General features: G+C 39.7%; 1 protein-coding gene and 1 non-coding gene across 2 annotated transcripts in view; one reads left to right on the top strand and one right to left on the bottom strand.

Moving 5' to 3' along the window:
* TET1 (tet methylcytosine dioxygenase 1) overlaps positions 1–27,155 on the bottom strand; it is a 208,981-nt gene that overhangs the window by 20,222 nt on the left and 161,604 nt on the right. Inside the window, 4 exon segments of the mRNA XM_078150750.1 lie at positions 8,870–9,007; positions 10,482–10,571; positions 14,324–14,474; positions 20,891–21,099. Of these exon segments, the coding sequence (XP_078006876.1) occupies positions 8,870–9,007; positions 10,482–10,571; positions 14,324–14,474; positions 20,891–21,099 (588 nt within the window).
* On the top strand, positions 24,870–24,976 carry LOC144456454 (U6 spliceosomal RNA). The gene has a single exon (XR_013485541.1). It is a non-coding gene; the product is annotated as a U6 spliceosomal RNA (small nuclear RNA).

Genomic DNA, 27,155 nt, shown 5'->3' with positions numbered 1-27,155 from the left:
CGGGTGTAGCAGCAACTAGGGTAATGGTAAATTTGAAGGCCTTTGCTGCCATGAAGGGACAGCAAGCACAGGTTCTGGTTTAAATTGACTATGGTCTTTGGAACCTGCAAGCTCAATGCTCCTGAGAGGTGATCAGCAGCTGAGAAAGGCAATTCAAGGGTGGCAATGTTACAAGAGGCACAGTCCCCAAGAATGAGGAGATGATTATACTGCTGCTCTGGTCTCTGGTCAGACACATCTGGAATGCTGTGGTTAGCTCTGGATGCCATATTGTAGGATGAACACAGAGAGCTGGAGAGTATCCAGAAGGAAGCAACCCAACTGGCAAAGCACTGCAGACCCAGCTGCAGGCCCTGGAAAGATTCAGCCTAAAGAAGGAGGTAAAGGTAGGGCACAGAGGAACAATCTTCAAGGATCTAAAGGACTGTCATATAAAAGAAGCTTGTGCTGCTTAGCCCCAGAGGGTAGAGCTGGGAGCCAAGAGTGCAAATTGCAAAGAAGCAAATTTAGGCTTGATGTAAGCAACTATTCAATTATTCAAAAGTTGAAGAGGGTAGGTAAAGCCAAGATGTCAGAGTACAGGCAGCAAACCAGCTAACCTCTCCCAATATTACCCTCAAAACAACTTTAAAATAACTCCTCAAACCAAGTTTTAGAGTGGCAACAAAAGGTCAGAGTGAGACATTTTTCCAGCATGACAACTTAGGAGATAAACACCCAAAACTTGCAGACTCCCAGAACTAGCTCTGAAAATGTGAATAAGACTAAAGCTTGGGACAATGCCTCCTCACCCCTAGGTGAGTAGAATCCAACTTTAACAGAAAGTTCAAAGTCAAGAAATAGGCTGAGTAAACAAGCAGACAACAAAATAAGAACTTGACCATAAAAAGCTACTAAGGTGGGAGGAAAGACCAACACATAAACTCAGAAAAAGACAACAATGTGAAAACAGTTGCAAGCAAAGAAAAATGCTAATTGGACTGACAAGAATTCCTGGAAGACTTAAAGAAAGAGATAAAAGTGATAGGGGAAAATTGGGGAAAAGAAATGAGAGTGATGCAAAAATATTATGAAAAGAGAATTAACAACTTGGTAAAAGAGACAAAAAAAATACTAAAGAAAATAACACCTTAAAAAAAGAAATGGTCTACTGTAAAAGAGGTACAAAAATTAATGGAAGAAAAGAACTTAAAAGCCAGTCTCATACAAAGAGAGATACAGAAACTAAGGAAAATTCTTTAAAAATTAGAATTGGGCAAGTGGAAGCTGAGATATCATGAAGCTAACATGAGATATCAAGAAGCAGTAAAACAAAGTCAAAAGAATTAAAAACAAATAGGAAAAAATGTGAAATATCTCATCAGAAAAACAATTAACCTGGAAGATAGTTTAAGGAGAGAGAATTTAAAAATGATTAGACTACCTGAAAGCCACGATAAAAAAAAAAAGATCCTAGCAATCTTATTTAGAGAAATTATAAAGGAAAACTGCCCAATATCTTAGATCCAGAGGGTAAAACAGAAATTGAAAGAATACACTGTCAGCTCCTGAAAGAGATCCCAAAATGAAAACTCAGGAATATTATAGCCAAATTGTAGAGCTCCCACATCAAAGAGAAAATATTGTAAGTAGCCAGAAAGAAACCATTCAAATATTATAGAGCCACAGTTAAGATCATACAAGATCTAGCAGCTTCCACATTAAAGGAGTGGAGGGCTTGGAATATGATATTCCTGAAAGCAAAGGAGCTAGGAGCTAGGATTACAACCAAGAATGGAGATTTAATGAAAGGGAGAACACTAAACAAAGTTAAACTGTTTACATTCCTAAATGGGAGTATGATATATGTAATAACTAAGAACTTTATCATATTTAGGGCGGTTAGAAGGAGTCCACATAGACAGAGAGCATGAGTATGAGTATGAGTGATTATTTCAGAAGGATCTCAAAAAAATGAAGGAGTGACAAAGAGGGATGCATTGAGAGAAGGGGGAAGAGAGGTAAAATGGGGAAAATTTTATCACATAAGAGAGGTGCACAAGGAAGAACTTTTTTAGTGGATGGGGAAATAGAGGGTGGTGGTGGGCAATTCTTGAATCTCATTCTCATCAGAACTAGTTCAAAGAGGGAAGAATATATCTACAAATTGGGTACAGAAATCTTTCTTATCCAATAGGAAAATAGGAGATGAAGGAGATAAGAGACCTGGTGGAGATAATAAAAGGGAGAATGGATTAAGGGAGACATTGGACAGAAGCAAAAAAGATTTTTGAGGAAGGACAGGATAAAAAGAGGACAAACAGAAAAAAATTAGAACAGAAGGAAATACACAGTCAGCAATCATAATTGTGAATGTGAATAGGAAGGGTCATTCATAAAACGGAAGCAGATAGCAGAATGGATCAGAAACCAGAATCCAACAATATGTTGTTTACAAGAGACACATTTGAAACAGAAAGACATACACAGAATTAAAATAAAAGGCTGAAGCAGTATCTATTATCCTTCAGCTAAAATAAAAAAGGCAAGAATAATGATCATAATCTCAGACCAAGCAAGATAAAAACCAGACCTAATGAAAATAGCTAATCAGGGAAACGACATTTTGCTAAAAGGTACAACAGACAAGGAAGTAATATAAAAAAATTTTTACAGCAAGTTTCTCTGATAAAGGCCTCATTTCTCAAATATATAGGGAACTGAGTCAAATTTATAAAAATAAGTGCCATTTCCCAGTTAATAAATGGTCAAAGATTTTAGAAGAAGAAATCAAAGTTATCTGTGGTCACATGAAAAGATTGTTCTAAATCATTATCACTTCACACCTATCAGAAATGACAAAAACTGCAGGGAATGAAGGAACATAGGTATATGAATTACCTGTTGGTGGAGTTGTGAATTGGTCCAACCATTCTAGAGAACAATTTGGAACTATGCTCAAAGGCTATAAACTGTTCATACTCTTTGACCTAGCAATAGCACTACTAGATCTGTACCCCAAAGAAATCAACGAAAAAGGAAAAGTACTTACATGTACAAAATGTTTATAGCAGCTCTTTTTGTGGTGGCAAAGAATTGGCAATTGAGGAGTTACTCATCAATTGGAGAATGGTTGACAACTTATGGCATATGATTGTGATGGAGTACTATTGGGCTATAAGAAATGACGAGGAGTGTGGTTTCAGAAAAAACATGGTAAGACCTACATGAACTGATGCAATGTGAGGTGAGAAGAACTGGGAGATCATTAGCAGCGTAACAGCAATATTATAATGATGATCAACAGTGAAAGACCTGGCTACTCTGATCAACTATCAAGATAATTCCAACGGATTTATGATGAAAAAACACTGTCCACCTCCAGAGAAAGAACTATATAATTTTCTCACTTTCTTTTTTATTTTTTTATTTTTTTATGATATGGCTAATATGGAAGTATATTTTGCATGATTTCACATGTATAATTGATATAATTTTTGCTTGCTTTCTCAGTGTGTGGAGAAGGAGTGGGAGGGAGGGAGAGAATTTGACACTCAATTTAAAAAGAATGCTATAAACAAACAAACAAACAAACACATAAATAAATAAATAATGAGTTGGGGGGAAAGTTGAATGAGCTGCCTCTGGAAGTTGTCAATTCCCTCTCATTGTGGGTATGTGAGCATATATATCTTTAATTAAAGATCAGATGACACCCTGCCGGGATTGCTGTAGAAGGGATCCTTTTTCAGGTATGGATGCAATTAGGTGGCCAATGAGAGCCTAACTCTAAAATTCTGTGATTCTGTGAAATTTTTAGTAATGTACTGATTTCCTCTGTCTATACAGAGTAGATGAGCAGTTCTCAACATGTGATATGAGGACACCTGGGAGTCCCCAAAATCTTTTCATGGGGCCCATGAGATTAAAGCTATTTTTACAGTAATACTAAGATACTTTAACTTCTAATATGATAAATACTGATAGACATAATACACATTAAAAAAAACTCTTTGGAGGTCCTCAATGATTTTAAGACTATAAAAAGGTACTGAGACCAAAAAGTTTGAGATCTGATGGACTAGATATACTTCTTACTGACTAGATAATCTAAGACTTTCATGGGTTTTCAGCAACTCAGAAAGATAAGTAGAAGTGGGTTGAGCAGCAATATAATACGTACTTGTCTGGGTTTTCTGGATAAACTTTATGGTAAGACTTCTGATATTGCATTAAAGAGCATCTAAGAATATATTTGGAGTTTGAGAATCCAAAGTTCTTCCTAACCTAAGTGAGAAATCACAAGGTATCATGTTGACTTTTCCTGAAACATTAAGAATCAGAAGGGTTGAACTCAAAAGAACTCACAAAGCCTTCTCATTGCCAGTTTGATGAAAGACTTTTCCTGTTTCAATAGGTGACACACCTATAAATGTATTCAATGGCAGAAAGCACCAGTTTTAGTAATATATTCCCTCTTTTAAATGTTTTCATCTCCCTCATTGCCTCTTAAAACAAATTGTGCCAAATATCATGTCATGCCTGTCATCAGTGAAAACAGATGTGGTGAGAAGAGGGCTGGGCATGAGAACCCTGAAAATAAAGCACATTCCTGATGGAGTCCATCAGTTTGGACAGCAACCTCTAAACACATCACGATGCTCCAAAAACACTCAACATTTTCCTTGGAAGGTCTCTCAAAACATTATACTTATTTTGGCAAATAGCCTCCTATCAACCACGATAAACTCTCTTAGGGTGAGAAGATCTGTCAAGGGACTACTGCAAATTCCGGGTAGGTGTAACATGTATTATTAGAGTAGTGGCAATGGGAATACAGGAAATGGGATGGATTTTTACAAACGGTGCAGAGCTATTGTTAATAGGACTTAGTATCAGATTGAAGTGTGAGTTGAGGAAGAGGAAAGGGTTAAAAACACAACTTCAACATCCCTTCCAGCTGTAAATCTATGATCCTGTGGGTGCTGGATTTGGAGTAAGGAACTGGGTTCAAATTCTGTTTACACTTGTACAACCTCGCTAAATCACTTAGCCACTATGGATCTCAACTTCTTCTTCTATAAAATGAGGAGAGAGGTAGCATGAAAGAGCACTGGCTCTGCAGTCTGAAGACCTGGGTTCAAGTCCTGCCTTTGAGGCTTACTAACTGTGAGACCTGGAAGAAGCTATTTAAGTTCCTTCCTCTGTAAAATAAAAAGTTTCCTCCTCTGTAAAATAAAAAGGCATTATTTGAGGACCTATCTCTAAGGTACATTGCAATTCTTGGTCTATGAACAAGAAATGCTGCGGAAATGGTAGAGCCCTAGACAAATCATCAAGTCTGAAAGGAGAAGCAGGTTGTGGTTTCTGGCCTTTTTGCTCTATTTAAGGAAGGGAGGTAAAGGGAGGAGATCAACTCCAGCAGCAATGTGGCAGGATCAGGGGCTGTGGCCTTGGAAGCCAGAACCACTAGTCCATTGCAAACAATGACCTCTAGTACCAAGGCTGTGACATGACTAAACCAATGGCAGCACCGGGCTGCCATGATTGCTGGATCTCCACCTGGGTACAGGTTGTGGCTGCTTTTCTAGTGGGATTCCTTGTTGCTTTTGGCTCTACTCGCGGCTATCCCGTGAATCACCTGTGTGTAAGTAATTCAACATTATCCACTGTATCTGACATTAAGGATCATTTGGCAAGCATAAAGTTAGTCAGCTTACAGAGAGATGTTATGCCTTACAAAAAGTTTTCAAAACATTATGTATTTGTGACAGCCTACTGTAAAACATAACAAGTAGAAATAAAGGCCCCCAGAATACAAAAGAATCCATACAGCACCTCGTTGTGGTAGCAAAGAAAGAAAAAAGTGGTTGCCATCGATCAGGGAATGTGAAATAAATCGTGACACTTGAATGAAATGATGAATAGGAGAAATAAAGAAACAAATAGGAAGTGACAGAGTAAAGTAAGCAGAATCGGGAAAATAACATGTGTGAATACAACAATGGAAATGAATAGAAGAATAAAACAAAACTGAACACTGTGTTATTGTAATGACCAATTTTGGCCGCTCAGAAGAGATGAGAAAAGAAGCCCATTCTTCCGGCAGCTAGGTGGCACAGCGGATAGAGCGCTGGGCCTGGAGTCAGGAAGATTTGGCACAAAGTAGGTGCTTAATAAATGCTCATTCTTTTCTGTTCCCATCTCCTCCTTTCTCTTTATTGGAAGGCAAGGCTCATTAGGCAGGGTGGGCTGGGGTGAGAGGAAAACTAGGAAGGGAGCATATAGGGAATGACTGTGACGTAAAAATAAAAGGCTGCAATACAACTTTTTTCTTTTAAAGTCCTACCTATCATACCTACTCATCTCCAAATAAATTGGCTAAAGACGTCAACCAACATCTGCCCATAGCAAACACACTTATTTCTCTATAACTCAGACGCACTTCCAGGACAAGTTTTCAAAAAGTGAAGAAAAAACAGGTAGAGTTTATTAAATTTCTTTACAGACCACTGCCTGACTTTCACTAAGTTTTCTGTCTGCCTCCTTCTAGGTCCATCTTAACCTTTTTGTAGTGAATGAGAATTCCATTTTGTCTGTTTTCAAAGCTGTATACACACACACATGCATACATACATATGTACATCAACCATTAAGGATAAATGCAGATCCTCACCATGAGTTCATGCATAATGACATCAAAGCTTCCAGATATTTTTATCCCAGTGTCTTTAAAATGTTCTGCACAAAGCAGACCATATTAATTCAAGTTCAACTAAATGATTCCTGGTGTTACCTTAGCCTTTGCCAATGGGATCTTTGATTCCAACATCCACATTCATAAATTCGTGGTCTGCCCCTTGAATGGCCAAGAAGAGCTGTCACATACACCAAAAACATTTTTATGGTAATCACAATTATTTTACCATTCAATTAAAAAAAAAAGGTTTTCAAAGGAAAAAAAAGTCATAGTTTAAGATTTTGGATGCTACTGGAAAACCTCCCTCTAAATGATTTCCAGACAGAGGAAATGCCGTGGTATGTCAGCCAAAGCAACACAATTAGATTCACTATCCAGGCACTTCACTAACATTTTGGTTTGAAAGCAGATTATAATGAACTTCATGGTAGAAACCACCCTTTATATTAATAATTAACATTGTTCATGAGTAATTCCTAGAAGCAAACACCAAAAATGATTATCTTAAAGATTACTAAGGCAGCCAGTATGGATTTGACCTTTTGGGCAATGGAAGGAAGCATATTTGGGCAGTGGTCCCAAGAGATGACCTAGTCCAGGTACCTAAAAAGGTTCCAAAGAAGAGGAAAGGATGACGACGATAACCATAATCATTACTGGTGATCGTAGCATCTGCACTCCACTAGAAGTGGCAGAAAAGACCTTCCTCGTGTTCTTTGTCCTCAAGACATGCCTATGGGATCATATGGTAAAAATGAGAAACAGAGACAGCTCAAGAGGTCCATTACTATATTGTGATACTAAAGAGTCAAGACCAAGGCCTCCAGCACTTTGGGTAGATCTTCCATGAAGGATTCATGGCAAAGCACTGCACAAAACTGCACAAGGTGATCAAGTGTGGAGGGGCTTCAATTTGTCACAGTGGAAGGAGCGCCCACATAGATGGAGCTATGAATCCAGAGAAAACAATGAGAACAGGTAACACCAGTTGGCAAAACAAACTTCTGTTCTGGATTTGTGCATCACTCCATCCACAGAAAGTTAAGGGTTTTCAGTTTCCAAGACATCACAACAGGTCTTTTAAGGTCAAAGGCTAGTTTAAACAGATAACTTTCTTGCAGTATAATGTAGACAAAAAGTCACGACATGCGCCCTTGCTAGCAAAAGAAATGTGTTTTGCCATCTCCAAGTACATGTTAGCAGTCCTCTTGAAGTCATAAGCTCCTTGAGGAGAGGGGCTATTTTGTGTTTTTGTCTTTATAACCTTGGCGCTGAACACAGAGCAATGAACATAGTAGGCAATTGACAAACGTTTGTTGAATTGAAGTGAATGAAATCATGAAATTGTTTGAATAGCTTTTGATGACTTCTGAGTGCTTAAAAAAGTTGTCAGAACTTCAACACAAATAAGAAATGACTAGCAATCAACCTGGGGAAAGAGTTTGCTGGGGCATATTAATGCACTGATGGTGGAACTGTGAACTGGTCCAGGCATTCTGAAAAGCAGTTTGGAACTATGCCCACAAAGTCACTCAACTAATCTTTGATGCAGGGATATCACTACTAGGCCTATACCCCAAAGAGATGAAAAAAAATAGGACAAGGACCCATCTGTGCAAAGATATTTATAGCGGCTCCTTTCGTGGAAGGAAAGAACTGAAAACTAAGTGAGTTCCCATCACTTGGGGAATGGCTGAAGAAATTATGGTCAGGGAAAGTAACAGAATGTTCTTTATTGTGCCATAAGAAATAACAAAAGTAACAATTTCAGAGAGACTTGGGAAGACTTGTATGAACTAATGCAGAGTGAAAATGAGCAGAACCAGGAGAACAATCTATACAGTAACAACAACATTGTAAAGGCAAACAACTTTGAAAGACTCAAGAATGCTAATTGATGCAATAACAACTATAATTCCAGAGGACCGATGATTATCTGTGCTACACATCTCCTGATAGAGAATGAACTCAAGATGCAGAATGAGATAGACATTTTTGGACATGGCCAATGTAGGAATTTGTTCTGCTTTACTATGTACATCTGTTGCAAGTTGTTTTTTTTTCCTTTCTTTTTCCAGTGGGTGAGGGGAGGAGGGTTGAATGGGAAAGAAAATGAATGTTTGTTAATTAAAAAAAAAGATTAAAAATGAAAAAAAAGTTTAAAAATGTGATAATTTGCTTTAGACATACCACAGTACTTCCATTATTCATGTTATGTGTGTCTTTGTGGGCATGGGCACAGAAGTCTATGCAGGCAGTAACCCCAGAGAAAGGACGTCCATCCTTGCGACCAAGACGGCAATCTGAGCCAAGGTGTTCATTTTCTACCTGGAAAATAAGGTCAATAGAATGATCTGGAAGTGGCATTAAGAAACTTTAGTTTTCATGGTAGAATAATTCTGAATTGCCTTATCACTAGTAAGAAAAAACCCCCTTTTTTGCATAAAACAAACAAATGAACATAGTGTACATTTACCATCTGTGTTGTAGGAAACAATAATGACTAGATTAGCAGCATTTTGGAAGATATTTTCTAAGTATAAGAAGGGCAGCTGAGGACACTCAGGGGGATAGTAACAAGGACTATCAATACCAGACTTTCAGGCAAGAGGCTGAGTGGCTGTTACGCCTGAAGGCAGAGAAGAGAGGCACCTCTGGGGGAGCCTCTCTGGGTAGTGGCAAGAATGCTGGACTCCAAAACAAGAGGCATTTGGTTCTGGATGCCACCTCCAGCACTTAGGGACTGTGAGATCTGACAAGCAAATGATTTCATCTCTGTGAGCTTTGCCTGGATATTCTGTTAAATGGAATTAATAGGCAGGGACCTGCCTCACAGCGTTCTTGTGATGCTCAAATCAGTTTCTGTAAATATCAGTTATTATTATGATACAGGAAGGACAGCAATATTACAGTGGAGCACACAAGTGAATCTCACGCTCACCCATTTTGTGGGTACTTTGGAAAATGTGCCTGTCATCAACAGAAAGGTTCATGAGCCAGGATGCAAAGTGGTTTACAGTCAATGCATTTAAACCCAGAGGATAATAATATTTACCATGAAATAAAAGCATTTAACTTACTATTTCCTTTGCTTTTTATTTATTTTCTGTCTTCCTTAACGTCACCTTTTCCTCCTTCTAAATATGGCTCTGCCTATCTCTTCCTTAGTCTGCTTCCATTTTTTTTGTTTCCCTCAGACTAATTCTTTTAAAAGACTATATATCAGCAAGATTATTTTCTTCCTGCTTTCATCTTTCCAGGCTTTGCCTCTTTAATGGTGCTCTTTAAGCTTCTTACTTTTATCTTCATTGTTTTTCTGTTTGCAATTACACATTTTCATTCTTTGCTGATTTTCTTATTTTCATTTTCTTTAAATTTTCCTTCTCTCTATAATATTGTTTTCTTAACCCCTCTCTACTCTGACCTGTAAAAATAGTAGAAAATGCAAAAACAGATTTGTTGAGAAAAATAATTTTATTATCAAATGCAAAACAGCCCTGCTGGACATAGATAAAAAAACCACTTCTTAGTAAAGTTATTTTCATTCCAATTTAGGAAAGTCTGATAGTGACTGATGTTGGTCAGTCATTAGAATTGAGTGGAGGACAATTCCAGAAGGCAAAAGCATTGGAAGCCTTAGAAACAGGTCCAAGAGAAGTATCTTAAAAAGGAAGTCCGACTTGGTGAGTTTTTCCTAACTCGCATGTGTTAATAAGGATTTTGTTCAAATGTAGGAGGTTGAAGTATATTAAAAGTGGATTCTCATTGCATAATTGTCTCTGCATGAATCTTTAAGACCCACCTGATTTTGGAAGGCGTCCGGGGCAAGCTTCTTATACACAGGAGCAACATCTGTAGCGAGGGTTTGTAAATTACTTTCCAGGCTTTCTTCCTGTGTAAAAGCATGATATGCATCAATTGTTCACTGATGATGGATGGCACATCAGTCTCGAAGTAGGCAATGCTTCTCCTCCCCAAATGTTTAATCCCTTTGATCTTTTATTCTTTTTTTTTTTTAGGGCAGTTGGGGTTAAGTGACTTGCCCAGGGTCACACAGCTAGTAAGTGTCAAGTGTTTGATCTGAGGCCTTTGACCTTTTATTCTAGGAGAAGATATTCCAGGAAGAGGGCATTTGTGGCCCTGGCAGCCACGATTCTGGGTCTTACTCAAACTGATCCAGCCACACTGTCTTCTGGCCTGCAGGTTCAGGGAACCTCAGGGATGCTCAGAGTTCATGTTACCACCCATTCTGCCTACAGAGATCCCTGTCTAGTCACCTTCACTGGAAGCTCAACACGAAGAAGAGCTTTCTTCTAGCAGTGTTGGAAAAAATAACACCTTTACTGCGATCAGCTCAATTCTGTCGAAGATCAGACTGAGCAGATTTTTGTAAACAAGGCCCTCCATTAGTTAGTATTAAGGCAATTTAGCATTACAGTGTAATCCCTTTTTCAGAGTCAGAAGAATAAGAGAACAAGGTAGTGAATACAGAGGAATTCCTGGGTAGTGCTTTACAAACCATGAGAGTGGCTGCTGAAAAGAAGCCGTGATAACCAATCTACAAAAGCTTCTGTTTTGGGTCTTGAAAGCATTTCCTGATATGATTTAAGTAAAGTGAATCACTTCATATATTTAAACATAAATGCCATTCTAAGTAAGCCCATTAAATCCAGCCAGTCTGGTTTTCACTCCCTGACAGTGGCATTAATGGGTGCTCTGTTGGAAAGCATGGCAGCCCTCCATAACTTACTTTTATAACAATATTAACTCTAATTCGTTTAGTGCAACCTGTATGTTGTTTCTCAGTATTCTTTGATTTTTTTTTTCTGGTTTCAGCTACCATTTATAGATAATTTTGGGTAGGTCAGGAGCCTGAGCATCACTGGGTTGTTTTCTTTCGTTCCTTTGAAAAATCAGCCACAACAATAGCGATGGGGATAATCACAACTCCCGTTTCCATAATGCTTCATGGTTCCCACTGCATTTTCCTCATACTAACTCTTGAGTGCTGGTAGTGCAGATGAGGATTCTGAGGCCTGGGAAGGTCAAATGAAAGGCCCAGGGTCACAAAGGAAGCACTGAAGCAGGAGCTTAAAGGAAGTTCCTTCCCCTGGTGCCCTTTCTAGCAGATTTCCTTGCCACACAAGATACTAGTAAAGTACAGCTTAGTTCGTCATATGATTCAGAGGGGGAAGGCATTTCAGAGGTTGCTTGACCCAGCCCCCTCATTTTAATGATAAGCAAAGTGAAGCCTCTGCTCTCTCCTCACTGAAATGGGCCTTTGATCCCCCTTCGCCTCATTTTATGACAAGAAGTCAAGTGGTAGCTTTTTAAGGATTTTTTTCTGTTTTCCTTAATTTTTAAAACCTTCAGTTTAGGCTGTGAATAAATGAAAAGAATTCACATACTTTGCTTAATATAGATAACAAAATCAAATTTTATGGCAGCTAAAAAGCTAGATGCATCTTCTTAAGTATCCTTCAAAGGAGCTCTGGTACCACTGTCAGCACAAAGCCCTTCCTAATTCTCCCAACTGTCTGTATACTCTCCCTTCGATTATAATTAAATTTTTTTTTTGGCTAGGCGATGGGGTTAAGTGACTTGCCCAGGGTCACACAGCTAGTAAGTATCAACTGTCTGGGGCTGGATTTGAACTCAGGTCCTCCTGGCTTCAGGGCTGGTACTCTATCCACTGCACCACCTAGTAGCCCCTTCTTATAATTACTTGTATTTATTTTGTAGTCATATTGTTTTAACTTATCTGTGCACCATGGTTTCCTCCTGTAGAATATAAGCTCCTTGAGGGTGAATCATTATTCCTTTTATGTCTACAGGATCCAAAACAATACCTGGCATGGGTGCTTTTATCAAACGCTTGAATAGCAATGAAATCACTCCTTAATACTCCATTTATTCTACTGTCTTATCAATATGGGTATTCTTTCCCACAGTGGAGACTGAAACCCATCCTCCACAATTCCTGTTCAACTTCTCCAAATTTGCCATACCGAGTCAGTGCAACAGGTTTTTGTTGTGTTCTCTTGACACTGTGGGAATACCAACGTAACAAGAGAGCTGTCTTGCACCCATCAATTAGACTCTTGCTTTGTGACCAGCCCATCTTTTCCCCCACCATATGCTTCTTTGGTGATATCTTTTTCACTGCTTCTCTTGCACAATTAGTAACTGGTCATGTGTTCCATCCTGCTCCTATCTGCCACTCTGTATTACCTTTTGATGATCATCAATTTCAATGCTTTTGGCAGCAGAGTCTCTAACAATGAACCATCCTAGCAGTGTAGAAACAATTCTGTTGCCAATAATGTAGTCAAACCATAACTCACTTGCACTGTTTCTTCGGGGGAAATTGCATCTTGGGCAGTTTGTGACTTACATTTACCGCTCATAGCCCCCATGTCACTGAGCGAGGAAGTTAGTCATTTCATTTTGCCATCTGGCTTTATGCTGGGACTGAAAAGAAGGTAAATTTGTGACAGGGGATGCTACTTTTACGGGAAAGATTATGATAGAAGTGTGAGAGTGACAAAAACCATTGGGCCAAGAGTCATGAAATGTTGGCTTTCATTCCAGACCTGCCACTATTTCAGTGTGTGACCCTAGACTTATTATTCCATCTCTCCAAGCCTTAGTTTCTCTCTCTGTAAAATGAAGTTATTGGATTTAGATGTTCTCTGAGGTTTCTTCCAGCTCTAAAATTCTATGGGTCTAAGAGCTGAGGTCATTTTAAGAAAGATGCACTTGTCACCCAAAGATATTAGAATTACGGATGAATTTGCATTAATTCTAAAAATAGCAACATTCGGATGTCACAAGAATTTTTCTGGATCCCCTGAAAGCACACTCTGCCTGTTCTCGGTGTAGGCCTGGGGTGGAGACGTAGGGGCACCCAGAGCATCCTTTCGTGGGGAGGTGCTGCCAGAGTGCACTTTGTGGTCATCAAATACTCTATGTGGAGTTGTTGCCCAACAGAAGTGCCCCCAAATATTGCATGAATGAGGAGGAAATGAAACACTTTTCTAGATAGCAGCACAGATTTACCAAGTCCTTACATCATCTAAGAAGTATACACCTGCTCTGGGTTTCCTTTCCATTTCTCTCTATATTTAAGTTCATGGTGACTTGGGTTTAAACCATGTTAAGCAGAAATGTACATAACAAGGTTCTTTCTTACTCACTTTTTCTTAAATAAAAAGCTTTCCATATTCCATATCATTCTTCTCTATTTTATACTTCCTTAAATTCATGACCACTTCATGACGGACTCTTGTGATTCAGGTGTTATGATCAGCTGAGGTGTTGGAAATTAATTGGGTCAGTGAAAATGAGCAAGGGAGGCTAAAATAAGGTCTGATCTGTCTGTTGTTGCACAGAGTAGGAATTCTCTAACTTCTGTTTCATCAAGACAACATTCTGGGAACTGCTAATTGAATATGCACAGGGAAGAGACACAAACACACACAACCGTCCTCCCCCCCAACATAAGAGAAGACTAGAGAATCATTTAATGAATTAACTTGTGCTTTTTGCTTCAAATTTCCATGGTTTTGTGATACTAAGTTAATAAGTAAGTTAGTCTCAGATAACAAAAGTAACCCCTAATTAAGATTGAGGAACAGAACTTACTTCTTTGGGGTCATCTGCAATGAGTCGGAATCTTCTGGGGTTCTTGCTTCTTGCAAATTTGCAGCCATTGAAATACATGCTCCAGGAGCACCCAAAGGAAAAGGACGCACCGCAAGTGTCTGGATCCAATCCTTGGCATGCACAGGTGCGACTACAAGACGGGTAATTACAAGGTAATGAGCAGGTGACGCCGGGCAGCGCGTGACCTCGACCAGGGCTTCTTAAACTTTTCCTACTCCTGACCCCTTTTCCAGCAGGCATGGTTGGCACTGCGTGTGGCCTGAGAGCATATGTAGTACAAAGGGCACGTGATTTTCTTTTTACAGAACCAAGGTTGCAGTGAAGTTGCTTGGTGCAACACTGGTGCTACTAGAAACACCTTGGATTCATTACGCATTTGATTTTTAATTAATTTTTGGTCACTGTGCATGCAGAGACCTTTCCCTATTGCCAAATGGGGTTACCATCTTGGTTTAAGAAGCGCTGATAGACAACAAGTAAGGCATAATTTATAAGACATATTTGGGTTTTATGACTCTTCTCAAATGAATTAACTTAAACTCCACAGATTAAAGCAATTCTGAGGTACTACCTCATACCTATTAGATTGGCTAATAGGACAGTAAAAGTAAATGACAAATGTTGGAGGGAATGTGGGAAAACTGGAACACTAATGCATCGTTGGTGGAGTTGCGAACTGATTCAACCATTCCGTAGAGCAATTTGGAACCATGCCCAAAGGGCTATAAAACCTTTGACTTAGCTAGGTCTACATCCCAAAAGAGAGAAAAAACAAAAATGAAAACGACCTATATGTACAAAAATATTCACAGCAGCTCTTTTCTGGGGGTAAAGAAGTAGAAGCTGAGGGGAAGCTCATCAATTGGGGAATGGTCAAACAAATTGTGGTACGTAATTAAGATGGAGTACCATTGTGCTACAAGAAATGATGAGCAAGATACTCTCAGAAAAACCTGGAAAGACTTGCATGGGCTGATGCAAAGTAAAATGTACTGTGTACAAAGTAATAGCAATATTATAAAATGATTAGCTGTGAATGACTTAGCTATTTTCAGTAATGCAATGATCCCAGACAACTCTGAAGGACTTATGATGAAAAATGCTATCAGTTCCCAGAGAAAGAACTGATGGTGTCTGAATACAGATTGAAGCATACTTTTTTTTTTACTTTCTTTATTTTTCTTGAGTTTTTTTAGGTCTATATTTTCTTTCACAACACAACGATTATGGATCTGTTTTGCATGACTACACATGTATAACCTATATCAAATTGCTTGCCTTCTCGATGACAGGGGTGAGGAGGAAGAAAGGGAGAGAATTTGGAACTCAAAGTTTTAAAAACTGTTTTTTTCATGTAACTGGGGGAAAATAAAATACTAAATAAAAGCTAAAAAAAAAAAGAAACTCCACAGAAACTAAAAACATGGGTGACTTTGACTATATTAAAATGAGACTATTATTTTGACTTTTCCAAAATTAAGGTGTTTTAAAAATTAAAAAACAAAAAACGAACCCAACATCCAGTTCCTCCCAATGACAGAGCCAAGTAACTTCCACACTGTATATTTTTCCAACATATGTATCATTATCTAATGGGAGGTACCTTTAACTATTAGGCCTTCATGGGTGACTAAGAAACATTAAGTAAAGTGAAGTAACAACTTTGTTAAAAATGATAGCTGACTGGTCAAAGTTTTTGGTTTATAAACAGGCCTATTCTGAGCTAGGGGCCCTGAGTGCCTTCTGAGGCTTCTCTGGAAAATTAGTCCTCATCTGGAAAAAGTCAGGCATCCCTGAAGAAAAAAAATCTGCTCATCTACATGAGAAGGTTTCCATAGTGACTACTGATTATTTGTACATTCCATAGCAAAATTCAGAAGGAGGAAATGGTGGAAGTTTAAGGGTGTGCAGTCTCTAAACGGTTTATTCCAAAACTGAAGGAGGAGATGGCCTGAAGTACTCTTGTGAAATGTGAGAATGGCTTATTTAGGGATTAGCAGGCATTAGAGTGATTCCCCTCTCCTCCCTGCACCTAACTCTAAATAGAGAGACAAGGTGATGCTGCTGGGGAAGGAGGAAAAGACAAGAAAGAGAAAAAGAAGTAGGAAGATTTGTTTTTGTAGTAAGTCTGGCGATGGAGACTCTGGATGCTTGCAGGAGCAGTCAGAGGAAGACAGAACCTGACTAATACAAGAAGAGACAGGCTCTGGTTGTGAGAGGCCCATTTGCTTCAGAAAGGATAAATGAAAACTTTGGAATCCAGGGTTTGAAGGAACTTAAGAGGAACCCCCTCCCCACCCCTCCCTCCAGCTGCCAAATGGAAGAACCAAAGATACTAGGATCATAGAATTTAGAGTTGGATGGGATTATAGAAGTCATCGAATCTAATGTGTTCATTTTACAGATGAGGGAACAGAGGCAAAAGAGGTTAAATAACATGGTAAAACTCACGTATTAGTAAAGTCAACATTCAGACCTAGGTCCTCCTGACTCCAAATTCAGTCTTCTTCTTACACTTGGCTTTGTTACCGTGGACCCCAGAAAGTGTTCTGGGGGTGCAAGCTGCCCTATTTAGAGGTTTAATTCAACAGAATTAAGTTGAGCTAATTGAGTTCATGGCATCTCTAGTTCTGGACTTTACATATTGGTAGAATCATGGGTTTAGAGCTGGAAGGACCTTTAGATCAGGGAGACTTCAAGATGTTCATAACCTTGGAGGGGGAAATTATAATTTTATTTTTGTTCACTTCTAACTGAAATTTAGCATTTCCTTCCCTTATTTAATAACATCATTTCTGAAAAGGGTCCATAGACTTTACCAAACTACAAAAGCAGTCTATGGCACAGAAAGGATCAAGAAGTGTTTCTTTAGAAAACCACATAGTCCAATCTCCATCCTTTTACAAATGAAGGAACTGAGGCTCAGAGAAGTAATCAATTGCCTAAAGTCATACAGGTAATAAGAAATTGGCAGAGACTATTTTTGAATCTGTGACCTCTGAGTCTGAATCTAGTGATTTGATTAACAGAGTAGCCCACGAAACCAGTTTATAATTTACAAGGTAAAATAGCTGAATGAACATTGAGTTGGACCAAAAGAGAAAAAAACTCCACAATGAATGAATGAATTAATGGAGAAGCATTTTAAAGGGGGTAATTATGTACATATCACTGTGTTAAGTGCTGAGGACACAAGACAGGCTGCTCTCACTGAGCTCACATCTGAGTAGGGAGAGACAACACACAGAGAATGTTTCCGACACAGATGAGATGGCAGAGCCCAGTATTCCTTAGGGTATAGTGACAAAGCAGGTAGTAAGGAATCTTTAGGGCAATTTTCACCAATAAAACCATATCCACTTTTGGTCTTGAATTGTGCAACAGTGCCAAGGACTCTGACAGTGAAAGCTTTCTTTTCTGGCTCTTCAGTAGATGTGAGAGGTGGGAGGTGGGGAGCTGAGGAGGCTGCTGTCAGCCTCTTCATTTCCACAAGGGTCACTTGTCTGGATAATCACTGTAGGTGTGTTTCCAGGGAAGGGCTGGAAGCAGGGCCAGCAGTCTAAGACACATACTGTCCAGGGCTCTTGGTGCTCTGAGCAGTTGGTGGTGGCAGCAAGTACGGTAGGTCCTTTCTCCACGACGTTCCCTCCCCTGACGAGGGTTGTGTGGGCCGGTCTGGAAGGACGCTACTTTCTCCAGGGCTCTGGGTCCCGGGCCATCATCAATGGGTCCGAGGGGAGGTTGTAGTTGAGCTGGTGGCAATGGCTTGAAAAGCCTGGTACTTGCTGCTTCTTGCCTCTCCCTCTGAGTATCTTGCTGCTTCAGCCAGGAAATTATACATCCCAAAATGGCTTTGAACACATTGGTCCAGAGAAAATGACTACCTTATGGAAGTCATAAGAAATGCTCTAATCAAAGGCAGGAGCATGCCAGTCCTACCCCACTAGTCTCAGCTCAGCTTTGCCTCAAAAGCAAGATCATAGTTTGAAATTCAAGTATTGTAAATGAGAAATGTCACAATCTGTAAAAGTAAAAACACTCTCAGCCTGAGGCTATAGGGACTGGGAAAAGCCTTTAACACCTGAAAGAACACTGTCTAGTGGAGAAGAAACCATTCAATTTTTGCCCAGAACTTTCCCCAGGCTGAGACGCTACTGTGGACTTGTATTCGCCCATTACAGGAAAGCTCAGAATTCACCAACTGTCTAATTGTGGTAAGAAGTAGGGTTGACATTACAATTGTAACTTTTCAAGACCTAAGCCATCACTCAAACTTATAAACACACACGAAGAAGTTTCATTCCTTTAAATATTTAGGGAAACAAATGAGGGAAGCATACAGAACACAAGAAATCAGCCTAAATCACTAAATCACATGCAAAATGCTCCCAAAGCCTCAGAGTCAGCAGCTCATTGGCACCCGTTATGTCTATCGTGGTCTTAATTAAGACACAAAGATGAAAAAAGCTCATGAGAGGAGACAGAAGTAAAGGGAAGGGAATGGAGAAGATGGGAAAGAAAAAGAAAAGAGATCTCTACCCTTGAAACATCTGTGTTGAAAGCTCAATGTATTTCACAATAGCTTAGAGTTTATGCCACTCACCACAACCAATATTTCTGAATTCCCAAGTTGGTATTGACAGCAAATATGGCAATCTTTAAGAAAACCACGCAGATTTGAAGAGTTCAAATTCAATATTACAACTACAAGAAAGGTTAGGAAAGTAGCTGCTAATGGGAGCAAGATAGTGATAAATTTTAGGCTGCCATGGAAAAATAACTGTCACCAGTGACTTAAAAAAAAACCCCAAATGTATCACTTCCTATATTCTCACTCATATGTATGACAAGCTGCTTCCCTTCTAACAAGAAGAAAGTATTGTGGAATAAGGAACTGGGAAAACACAATCTGGTCCAGTGAGACCCATTTAAAAAAGTGCAGATAATTAGTAAGCTTTACAGATATTTATTAGGAATTACAAGTTTTTAGAGAGCAAGAAGGACAGTATGAAGAAATGAAAGGGCTGTTCTAGCATCTTGAAAAATAAGTAGCATGATGTGGCTTCTCCCTTCAAGAATGGAAAAAAACCTCCAATCATATGGCTAACTGGAAATAGGGCAAAGCAAAAATGGTGGTATTCCTAGGGTTAAGATATATGCTTTGAAAATATAGAAGGTAAAAGAAAACTAACTGGATCTCCATATATCAAACAAGTCAATTAAATGTTGAGGGTTTTTTATTTTTGAGAGAAACCAATTCTAGTTGTGGAGGAAAAAAATTTTAAGCAAGTTAGAAGCATGGAGTAGGAAAGGAAAAAATACCAAGAAGAGAGGAGATAAGTAAGATGCTTGAAATGAGAAGGCTTCATCAGAAGACAAAATGACAGGATGAGCTAAAATGCTCAATTGCTTTTCAAGAGGACTCAGAAGAGAAGACCTAGGAAATTAGAACAAACACAAGAAGAAGCAGGTTGGAGATCATAAAAAATGGAGCTGAGAAATCTGTGGCCAAAGTTGCCTGTACGCTACATGGGAGCATTTAATTAATCTCTCTTCTAGGCAGCCACAACACTCTCTTTGGGAACAATTAGCACAGACATGTCCTTGATTAGAGGCCTTTCCACTGCCATTAAGGGTAGCTGGAAGAAATGAGAATCTTTTATCTTATCACTAGGTAGTTTGGTGGCCAGAGCACATTTTGCTGAGAACAGTATTATGAAGACTTCATTGTTCTAAGGATTTGTGATTTAATTAGTTTGAGGAGGCTCTCTACCACATGCAAAATAATTCCTTCACACTTTAGACAAGTATCTTCATTGGTTGAGATGTCCACAAACCTAATCTTATGGCTGCCAAAGTTCTAGAGACGAGTCTCTCCAATCAGTGCCACATGATGGACACAAAGCTGGTCACTGACTAAGTTTTCAGCCTAATTAAAATAAGCTTCTGACCTGGGGTCATTTTGCTTCATTCAATAGCTTTCAAATACTTTTCCATACTTCCTCTTTTGATTGATTGAGAATTTTTATCACCTGATTAAGGTATCAGAGCTAAAATGGGGAGCCATAAAACTGCGGCTATTGTCCCAAATCAAATTTAAATGAGTATCACCATCACAAAATAAAACAATAATCGCTAGTTTACTTTTAGTGTTGACAAAACCTCATAGGACTTGAAGAGTGCACACACACGCACACACACACACACACACACACACATCAATTTTTCACCAAATGACTATTCATTCAAAGTAGTAAATGCAAATTCAATGTTGAAATGCTAAACTTATCCAGAGCTTCCTCCTTTGCCATCAAAGCACTGTCACAAAAGCAGCAGCCTCCACAAAGCTTAGCAGTCAGGGTCAATGATGCGGAACACATGACGTGCACATTGAAGAACTCTGCACAACATCTGCACTGCACCATCACTTGTCACTAGCAAAGTAAGAACGGTGTCCTTCTGTCAAACTACCGTATTACCAACGATCCAGTTAGTTACACAAGCCATCCCCAGGCTGCTCAGAGAAAGCCCACAGATATCACTTACTCTTCATTAAGTGCACAGCGCCTGGTGGTTGGGCAGCCATATTTGTTGAGACTCTGGGTCAGCTCTTGATACAATGTGTCAGCCAAGAGATGAGGAATTCCCTCCCAAGCCAAGATGAGGATGACAATGACAGCTGTCTGGCAGTGGTGGCCTGCACGCTGGCGAACCAGGCAGAGGAGCTTTTCTTCATCACTGCTTCTTCTTATTACCTGCAAAAGCCAATTGCATTCAACATCGAGTTTAGGAAGAAAAGGCTGATCAGAGTCCAGCAGGACGTCTTTTAGGAATCTAATAAGGGTGACCCCTTTCCATTTAAAGATTACCCTTTCTGTAAAGAACGTGAAGCTAGCTCTTTAAAGTACTTCCTGATTTTCTTTCACTTGTTATTTGGACATTTCTCTCCCCAGGCTCCCAGTAAATACTCCTTCCATGATTCCAATTCCTTAGGCAACTTCTCCTAAAAGGCTGTGGGGGTTATACCGAGAGAAGAGTTACTAAGTGTCAAATAGGAGGTGAATAGTGATTTACATTTCTTAAGATTCATTTTGGACCTGCTGACGATAAGCAGCGGAATATTGGTCCCCAGTGAAGGTCATAGGGGAGAAGAGTCCCAAAGGAAATGCAAAAACTCACATAATACTGCAAATCACCAACATTTCATTGAACTGAGTCAACACACCAAACACCAAACTATTAACACTTGCTAGCACTCCACAACCCACTGATAAGCTCTATATTTGCTGGCAGAAAGTCAACTAACCATTCTAATCGATCAGCCAAAGTCTCCCATTATTGGCACTCCCATTTTAAACACCAGATGTAATCCTCATTCCTTATGAGGTACATTTTCCTGTAGAACATCCACAAGGATACTGCCACCATTTTCTACAGAATGTTAGCAACTTCTTCAAATTTGTGTGTGTGTGTGTGTGTGTTCCACTTGCTAACAGTGATCTTACTGTGTGTACAAAGAGCTCTACAGAAGGTCAGAGCTGGCACATTTAGTGGAGTTGGTTTATGATGCAAAGAAATGCTAGATGGGTCACATAGCAATGACAATTTCTCAACATATGGTGAGAACAAGAGATGCACTGCCCATCTTAAAGACTGATCCTCTAAGAGCACAAACAGCCGCCTCCATGGGATAAACCATCGGACTGGCTGTTTAGAGAGCAATAGAGATGGCAAGCACAAGGTCATCAGTTCCAACATTCAGGCAACGATACCTGCACGTGAATGGAAGAGAGTCCTGTGGGTCATTCCTGAACATCAAGATACCATTCCTAAGATTTATATTTACAATAACATTTATATTAATATTTGGATAGAGAAGTAAAATAACCCTGAAGGAGAAACAGAGGAAGAGATTTTACAGGTGGTTCAAACCATTGTCACCTTCTCAACCACCACCTCCCTTAAAGCCCAAGGGTCTTGGAAATAGCAGAGCCCTCAGACTCCTGGGCTTGCTTCCAGCCTGGCCCCCACAGCCATCATGATGGGAGGCAACTCTTATGAAGAAAGGACCAGCCATCAATACCATTTCCAACGCCAACTGCTGACCAAATACTAGGCACATAAGCAAGCCCTGGTACAGTATCCTCTGCACCCTTCTACCCTCATCACACATACACACACACACCTACCACGGGTTAGTGTGCCCTCTACAGCAAGCCTCGTGGAGAAGGGCCAGAAACTGTCTCTGCAAGTACAACAGCCTCTACCTGCTCAGCAACCACAACTACTCACAACGTGGAAACGAGCTTTCACCACTGAAGTTCTTGGCATTGTCAAATGGCTCAATATCAGGAAGGAATATAGTTTTATCAAAGCAAATTGCATCTGCTTTGTCACTGTACTTTAAGGACCACTGAGCCTAGTTATCTTGACTTGCAGGTGAAACCCCTTATTTGCATTATCTCCCTTTATTAGGATGTGAGCTTCTCGAGAGCAGGGACTGTCTTATTTTTATTTTTGCCTACAGAGCTTTTCCACAGGGTTGTTCCACAACCTGGAACCCCAACACACACAGTTTAAAAACCGGTGAAACAGAGTTTGATTAAATTTGATGAAGTTTGATTGAATGAAAAAATTTCTTGGGTGCAGCCCTAACACCTTAGAAGACAAATAAAGATTTGGTAATAATAAAATGCATTAGAGCAACAGACAGCCCAAATCACCAGATTCAAAATGAACAACCAACTTCTATGACCAAAGGTCTGTTAGCGGACAAAGATGATCAACTAACGAAACCTCGCATATGCAGACACCTCAAGGGAACAACACTGCTCAATGCAAAGTGCAAAGAAGCCCAGACAGAAGTGAAAATCCAAATATACAGATTTATGGTGAAAACTGACAGGGTGCTCCTACAACTGGAAAAGATCCAGGGGTCAAATTTAATAGAGGACAAGAAAGGATTTGAAATAGAAAAAAAATCTTCAGTCTAAACCAGAGGTGGAGAACCTACAGCCTTGAAGCCACCTGTGGCCTTCTAGGTCCTTGGGTACGGCCTTTTGACTGAGTCCAAGTTTTACAGAACAAATCCTTTTGTTAAGGGGATTTGTTCTATGAAGTCTGGATTCAGTCAACGGGCTGCACTTGAGGACCTAGAGGGCCACATGTGGCCTTGAGGCTGCAGGTTCCCCACCCCTGGTCTAAACCCTCCATTTTACAGTTGAGGAATATGAGGAACCAAGATAGTTAAATGACTTATCAAAAACTGAAGTCAGGGGCAGTTAGGTGGCACAGTGGATAGAGCACCAGCCCTGACTTCAGGATGACCTGAGTTCAAATCTGGCCTCAGATACATTACTGTTAACTAGCTGTGTGACCTTGGGCAAGTCACTTAACCCCACTGCCTAGCCAAAAAAAGGAAAAAAAGAAAGGAAAAAAACCCTGAAGTCACATATGAAAGTACCACACATAATAATCTGAAAAAGGTAACATGATTCTAAAATGTAACAAAAGGAATATTAGCTATGAAAACCAGGAATTAATCCTCCCACTATACCTGATGCAGCCCAACCATTTATTAAATTACTGAGTGCTTTGGGTTATTTTTTTTTAAATTTAAGGACGTGGAAAAATTGGAGAAAGTTCCAAGGAGAGTAACCAAGCTAACTATGTATGAAAAAAGGATCTAGGAAACGGAAATGATTTAATCTGAAAGCAGGAAAGATGAAGACTAGTTTCCTCATAGTACTGAAAGAGTTGTATGGAGAACACCTAATTAATTATTCTACAGCTACACTGAAAAGAAAAAAAAAGAGTTAAATTTCACTGAAAAGAATTTAGGTCAGAGCTTAAGAACAACTTTTCTACAGGAAAAATTGTTAAACACTACAGCTCAGTTTTAAATGTCTTAATCCCCTCCTCAATTAATGTCCGTAGCTCCTTATTACTTCTAAGATTAAATATAATCTGGCGCAGTGGATAAAGCACCAGCCCTGAAATCAGGAGGACCTGAGTTCAAATCTGGCCTCAGACCAAACACTTGACGCTTACTAGCTGTGTGATCCTGGGCAAGTCACTTAACCCCAACTGCCTATAAATAAATAAATAAATAAATAAAGTTTTGAAAAAAGATTAAATATAATCTCTTCTGTTTGGCATTTAAAGCCATTCACAACCTGGCCCCACTTACCTTTCTTGTCTTATTATACATTATTCCCCTTTGCATTATCTATTCTCCAGTCAAACTGGACAGAGTAAATGCTTCAAAACTTCTTGTTGACTTGTCAAACTGGCATTCTTTCTATTTCTCTGTTTGCACTTGAGCTGCAGCTGTCCACCATGACTAGAATGGGTTCTCTCTTAATCTCTGCCTTTTAGAATCCCTAATCTCCTTTAAGGCCATCCCAAAGGGCCTTCCCCCACACAAGCCTTCCCCTCTCTGTATGAATGCAGGTCCTCTGATTTCACATTCAGTTCCTTTTCACTGCCATGTCTTCTTGGAAGATCTTTAAGAATATTCTAGAGAGTGCTAGCTTCGGCAGCACATATACTAAAATTGGAACGATACCGAGAAGATTAGTATGGCCCCTGCATAAGGATGGCATGCAAATTCATGAAGCATTCCATATTTTTGGGCAGCTCGGTGGCACAGTGGATAAAACACTGGCCCTGAAGTCAGGAGGACCTGAGTTCAAATTCAGCCTCAGAGCAAACACTTGACACTTAGTAGCTGTGTGACCCTGAGCAAGTCACTTAACCTCAATTGCCTTTTAAAAAAAAAGAATATTCTAGACACAGCATTGAATATGCCATAGGAATGGCCGATATGCCAAGGTAGGTGGCTTGACTCAATGATAGCGTTTCATAATTACCCTGTACTTATTTCTTCACTAAGAAAAACTGGTACCTCCAGCTCATGTATGAGTGCAAAGCACAATATTGCCCTTTGAACACAGACATAATTACTGAATGTTTATTGAGCACCTACCACATGCCTGGTATTACAATGTCAATTACACGTTTCACTATTTCAAGGATCTATGATTTCACCTGTGTGGGTAAGCTAAGTGTTGTACAAACATTTCATTTGAAACAACAACCCTATGAGATAGGTGTTATTATGATCCCATTTTATAGTTGAGGAAACTAAGACAGAGGTTAACTGACTTGCCCAAACTCACAAAGCTAGTAAATGTCTAGGGATGGATTTGAACTAAGGTCTTTCTGACTCCAAGTCTAGCATTCTATCCACTGTGAAATCAGGATACAGTGTTATGAGTTGCCGTAGTTGTCCCCATCCAAAAAATTAATACCAGGCAACCAACCCTTTGGTGATAAGTCTAGGTATTAGCTAGGTTGGTTCTCAAGTAACAGTCTCATTCTTTAGCACCATTTTTATACACTAATCTTTTCCAGATTGACAGGACATAGCAACACTTACATTCTGCTGGATGCCCTTCAAAACCCAGAACTACCACCATATAGCCAAGAGTCACTGAAATAGGTCTAGATGAAGGGTATAGATGGAAGTCCAATAGGCTCCTCACATTTATGAAGTTCAGAATGAGAAAAGCAAAACAAGAAAGTAAAGACAACTGCAGGGCAGCTAGGTGGTGCAGTGGATAGAGCACCGGCCCTGAATTTAGGAGGACCTAAGTTCAAATCCGGCCTCAGACACATAACACTTACTAGCTATGTGACCCTGGGCAAGTCACTTAACCCCATTGCCTAGCCAAAATAAAAAAAAAAAGACAATTGGATTCTCATGTCATTCAGTATGCCTAACCCTTCCTTAACCTAGGAGGCTTTTTGTTATCCAAGGCAAAAAGGAACCTAATAATTTGGTTTTTCTTTATTCTAAGTCAGTCTAGGTGGTAGCAATGCTACCAACGCTTTCATGAATACATTCTTCCTCACTAGATCCAGTCTGTCAAATTCTTCCAAAATAACAATAACATGCTGGCTGGGAGGCCTAAGCAGATCAGCAGCTCTGAACAACAACCCCATACGCACAGCTAAGAGACATTAACAATAAACAGTACAGATATTTTCTTGGTGTCTGTCTTCAAAGAACCAAAATCTTGTTAAAGAAGGAATCTTGGAATCTTTTTTTAAAAAATGGTTTTCAAGTAATGAAAACCCCCATTCTTTCCCTCCTATCTTTCCTGCTGCCCTTTAAAAAAAAAACATACATACACACACAATTATCAGATATAAGGATGTATAGTCCAACTAGTTGATCATGTGAGCAACAATATGGTGGACTAGATATTTCCTCTGGTTCATATGACCTTGCAAAACCTCTGCATAGCCAAAATTATGCGCAAAAGTTAGAGCAATTTCAGCTGTTTCCATGGACTAGGATACCCAGAATCCAAAAGAATGTTAACACCCTCCCCCAGAACCCAAGTACTCACACTCACTGACTCTGAGCTCACTCATCACCCCTCTGCTACTTCCCACACTACTGGCAGCAATGCTGCCCTAACAGATCCACGGGCACACAACATAGGCCTACATCCTAGTCCTCTCTCCTTCTTTCCATTGCTATGGAGAACTCAGCTCCAGGCTGTGGAAGTTCACTTAGGCTTCAACAGCCAGCTGGGTAATAGCCCTTCAGGAGCCTTTTGGGGTCTGCAACCTGGAAACTCCAATGCCGCAAAGCTCTGTACTGGCAGTGAGGACTGGAGACATGGAGAAACAACCTCTGTACTGTTGGCACCAGGCCAGAGAATTGAGAAGCAGAAGAAGTGGGACAGGTCACCAAGACAGTACACAGTGTATGTGGGGGACTGCGTAGCACTCCATCAAG

Source organism: Phascolarctos cinereus, unplaced genomic scaffold (genome assembly GCF_003287225.1).
Source record: "Phascolarctos cinereus isolate Bilbo 61053 unplaced genomic scaffold, phaCin_HiC Scaffold_3;HRSCAF=262, whole genome shotgun sequence".
NCBI lineage: Eukaryota > Metazoa > Chordata > Mammalia > Diprotodontia > Phascolarctidae > Phascolarctos > Phascolarctos cinereus.
Note: the sequence above shows the minus strand (reverse complement) of the source record. Positions and strands in the feature narration are given on the sequence as shown.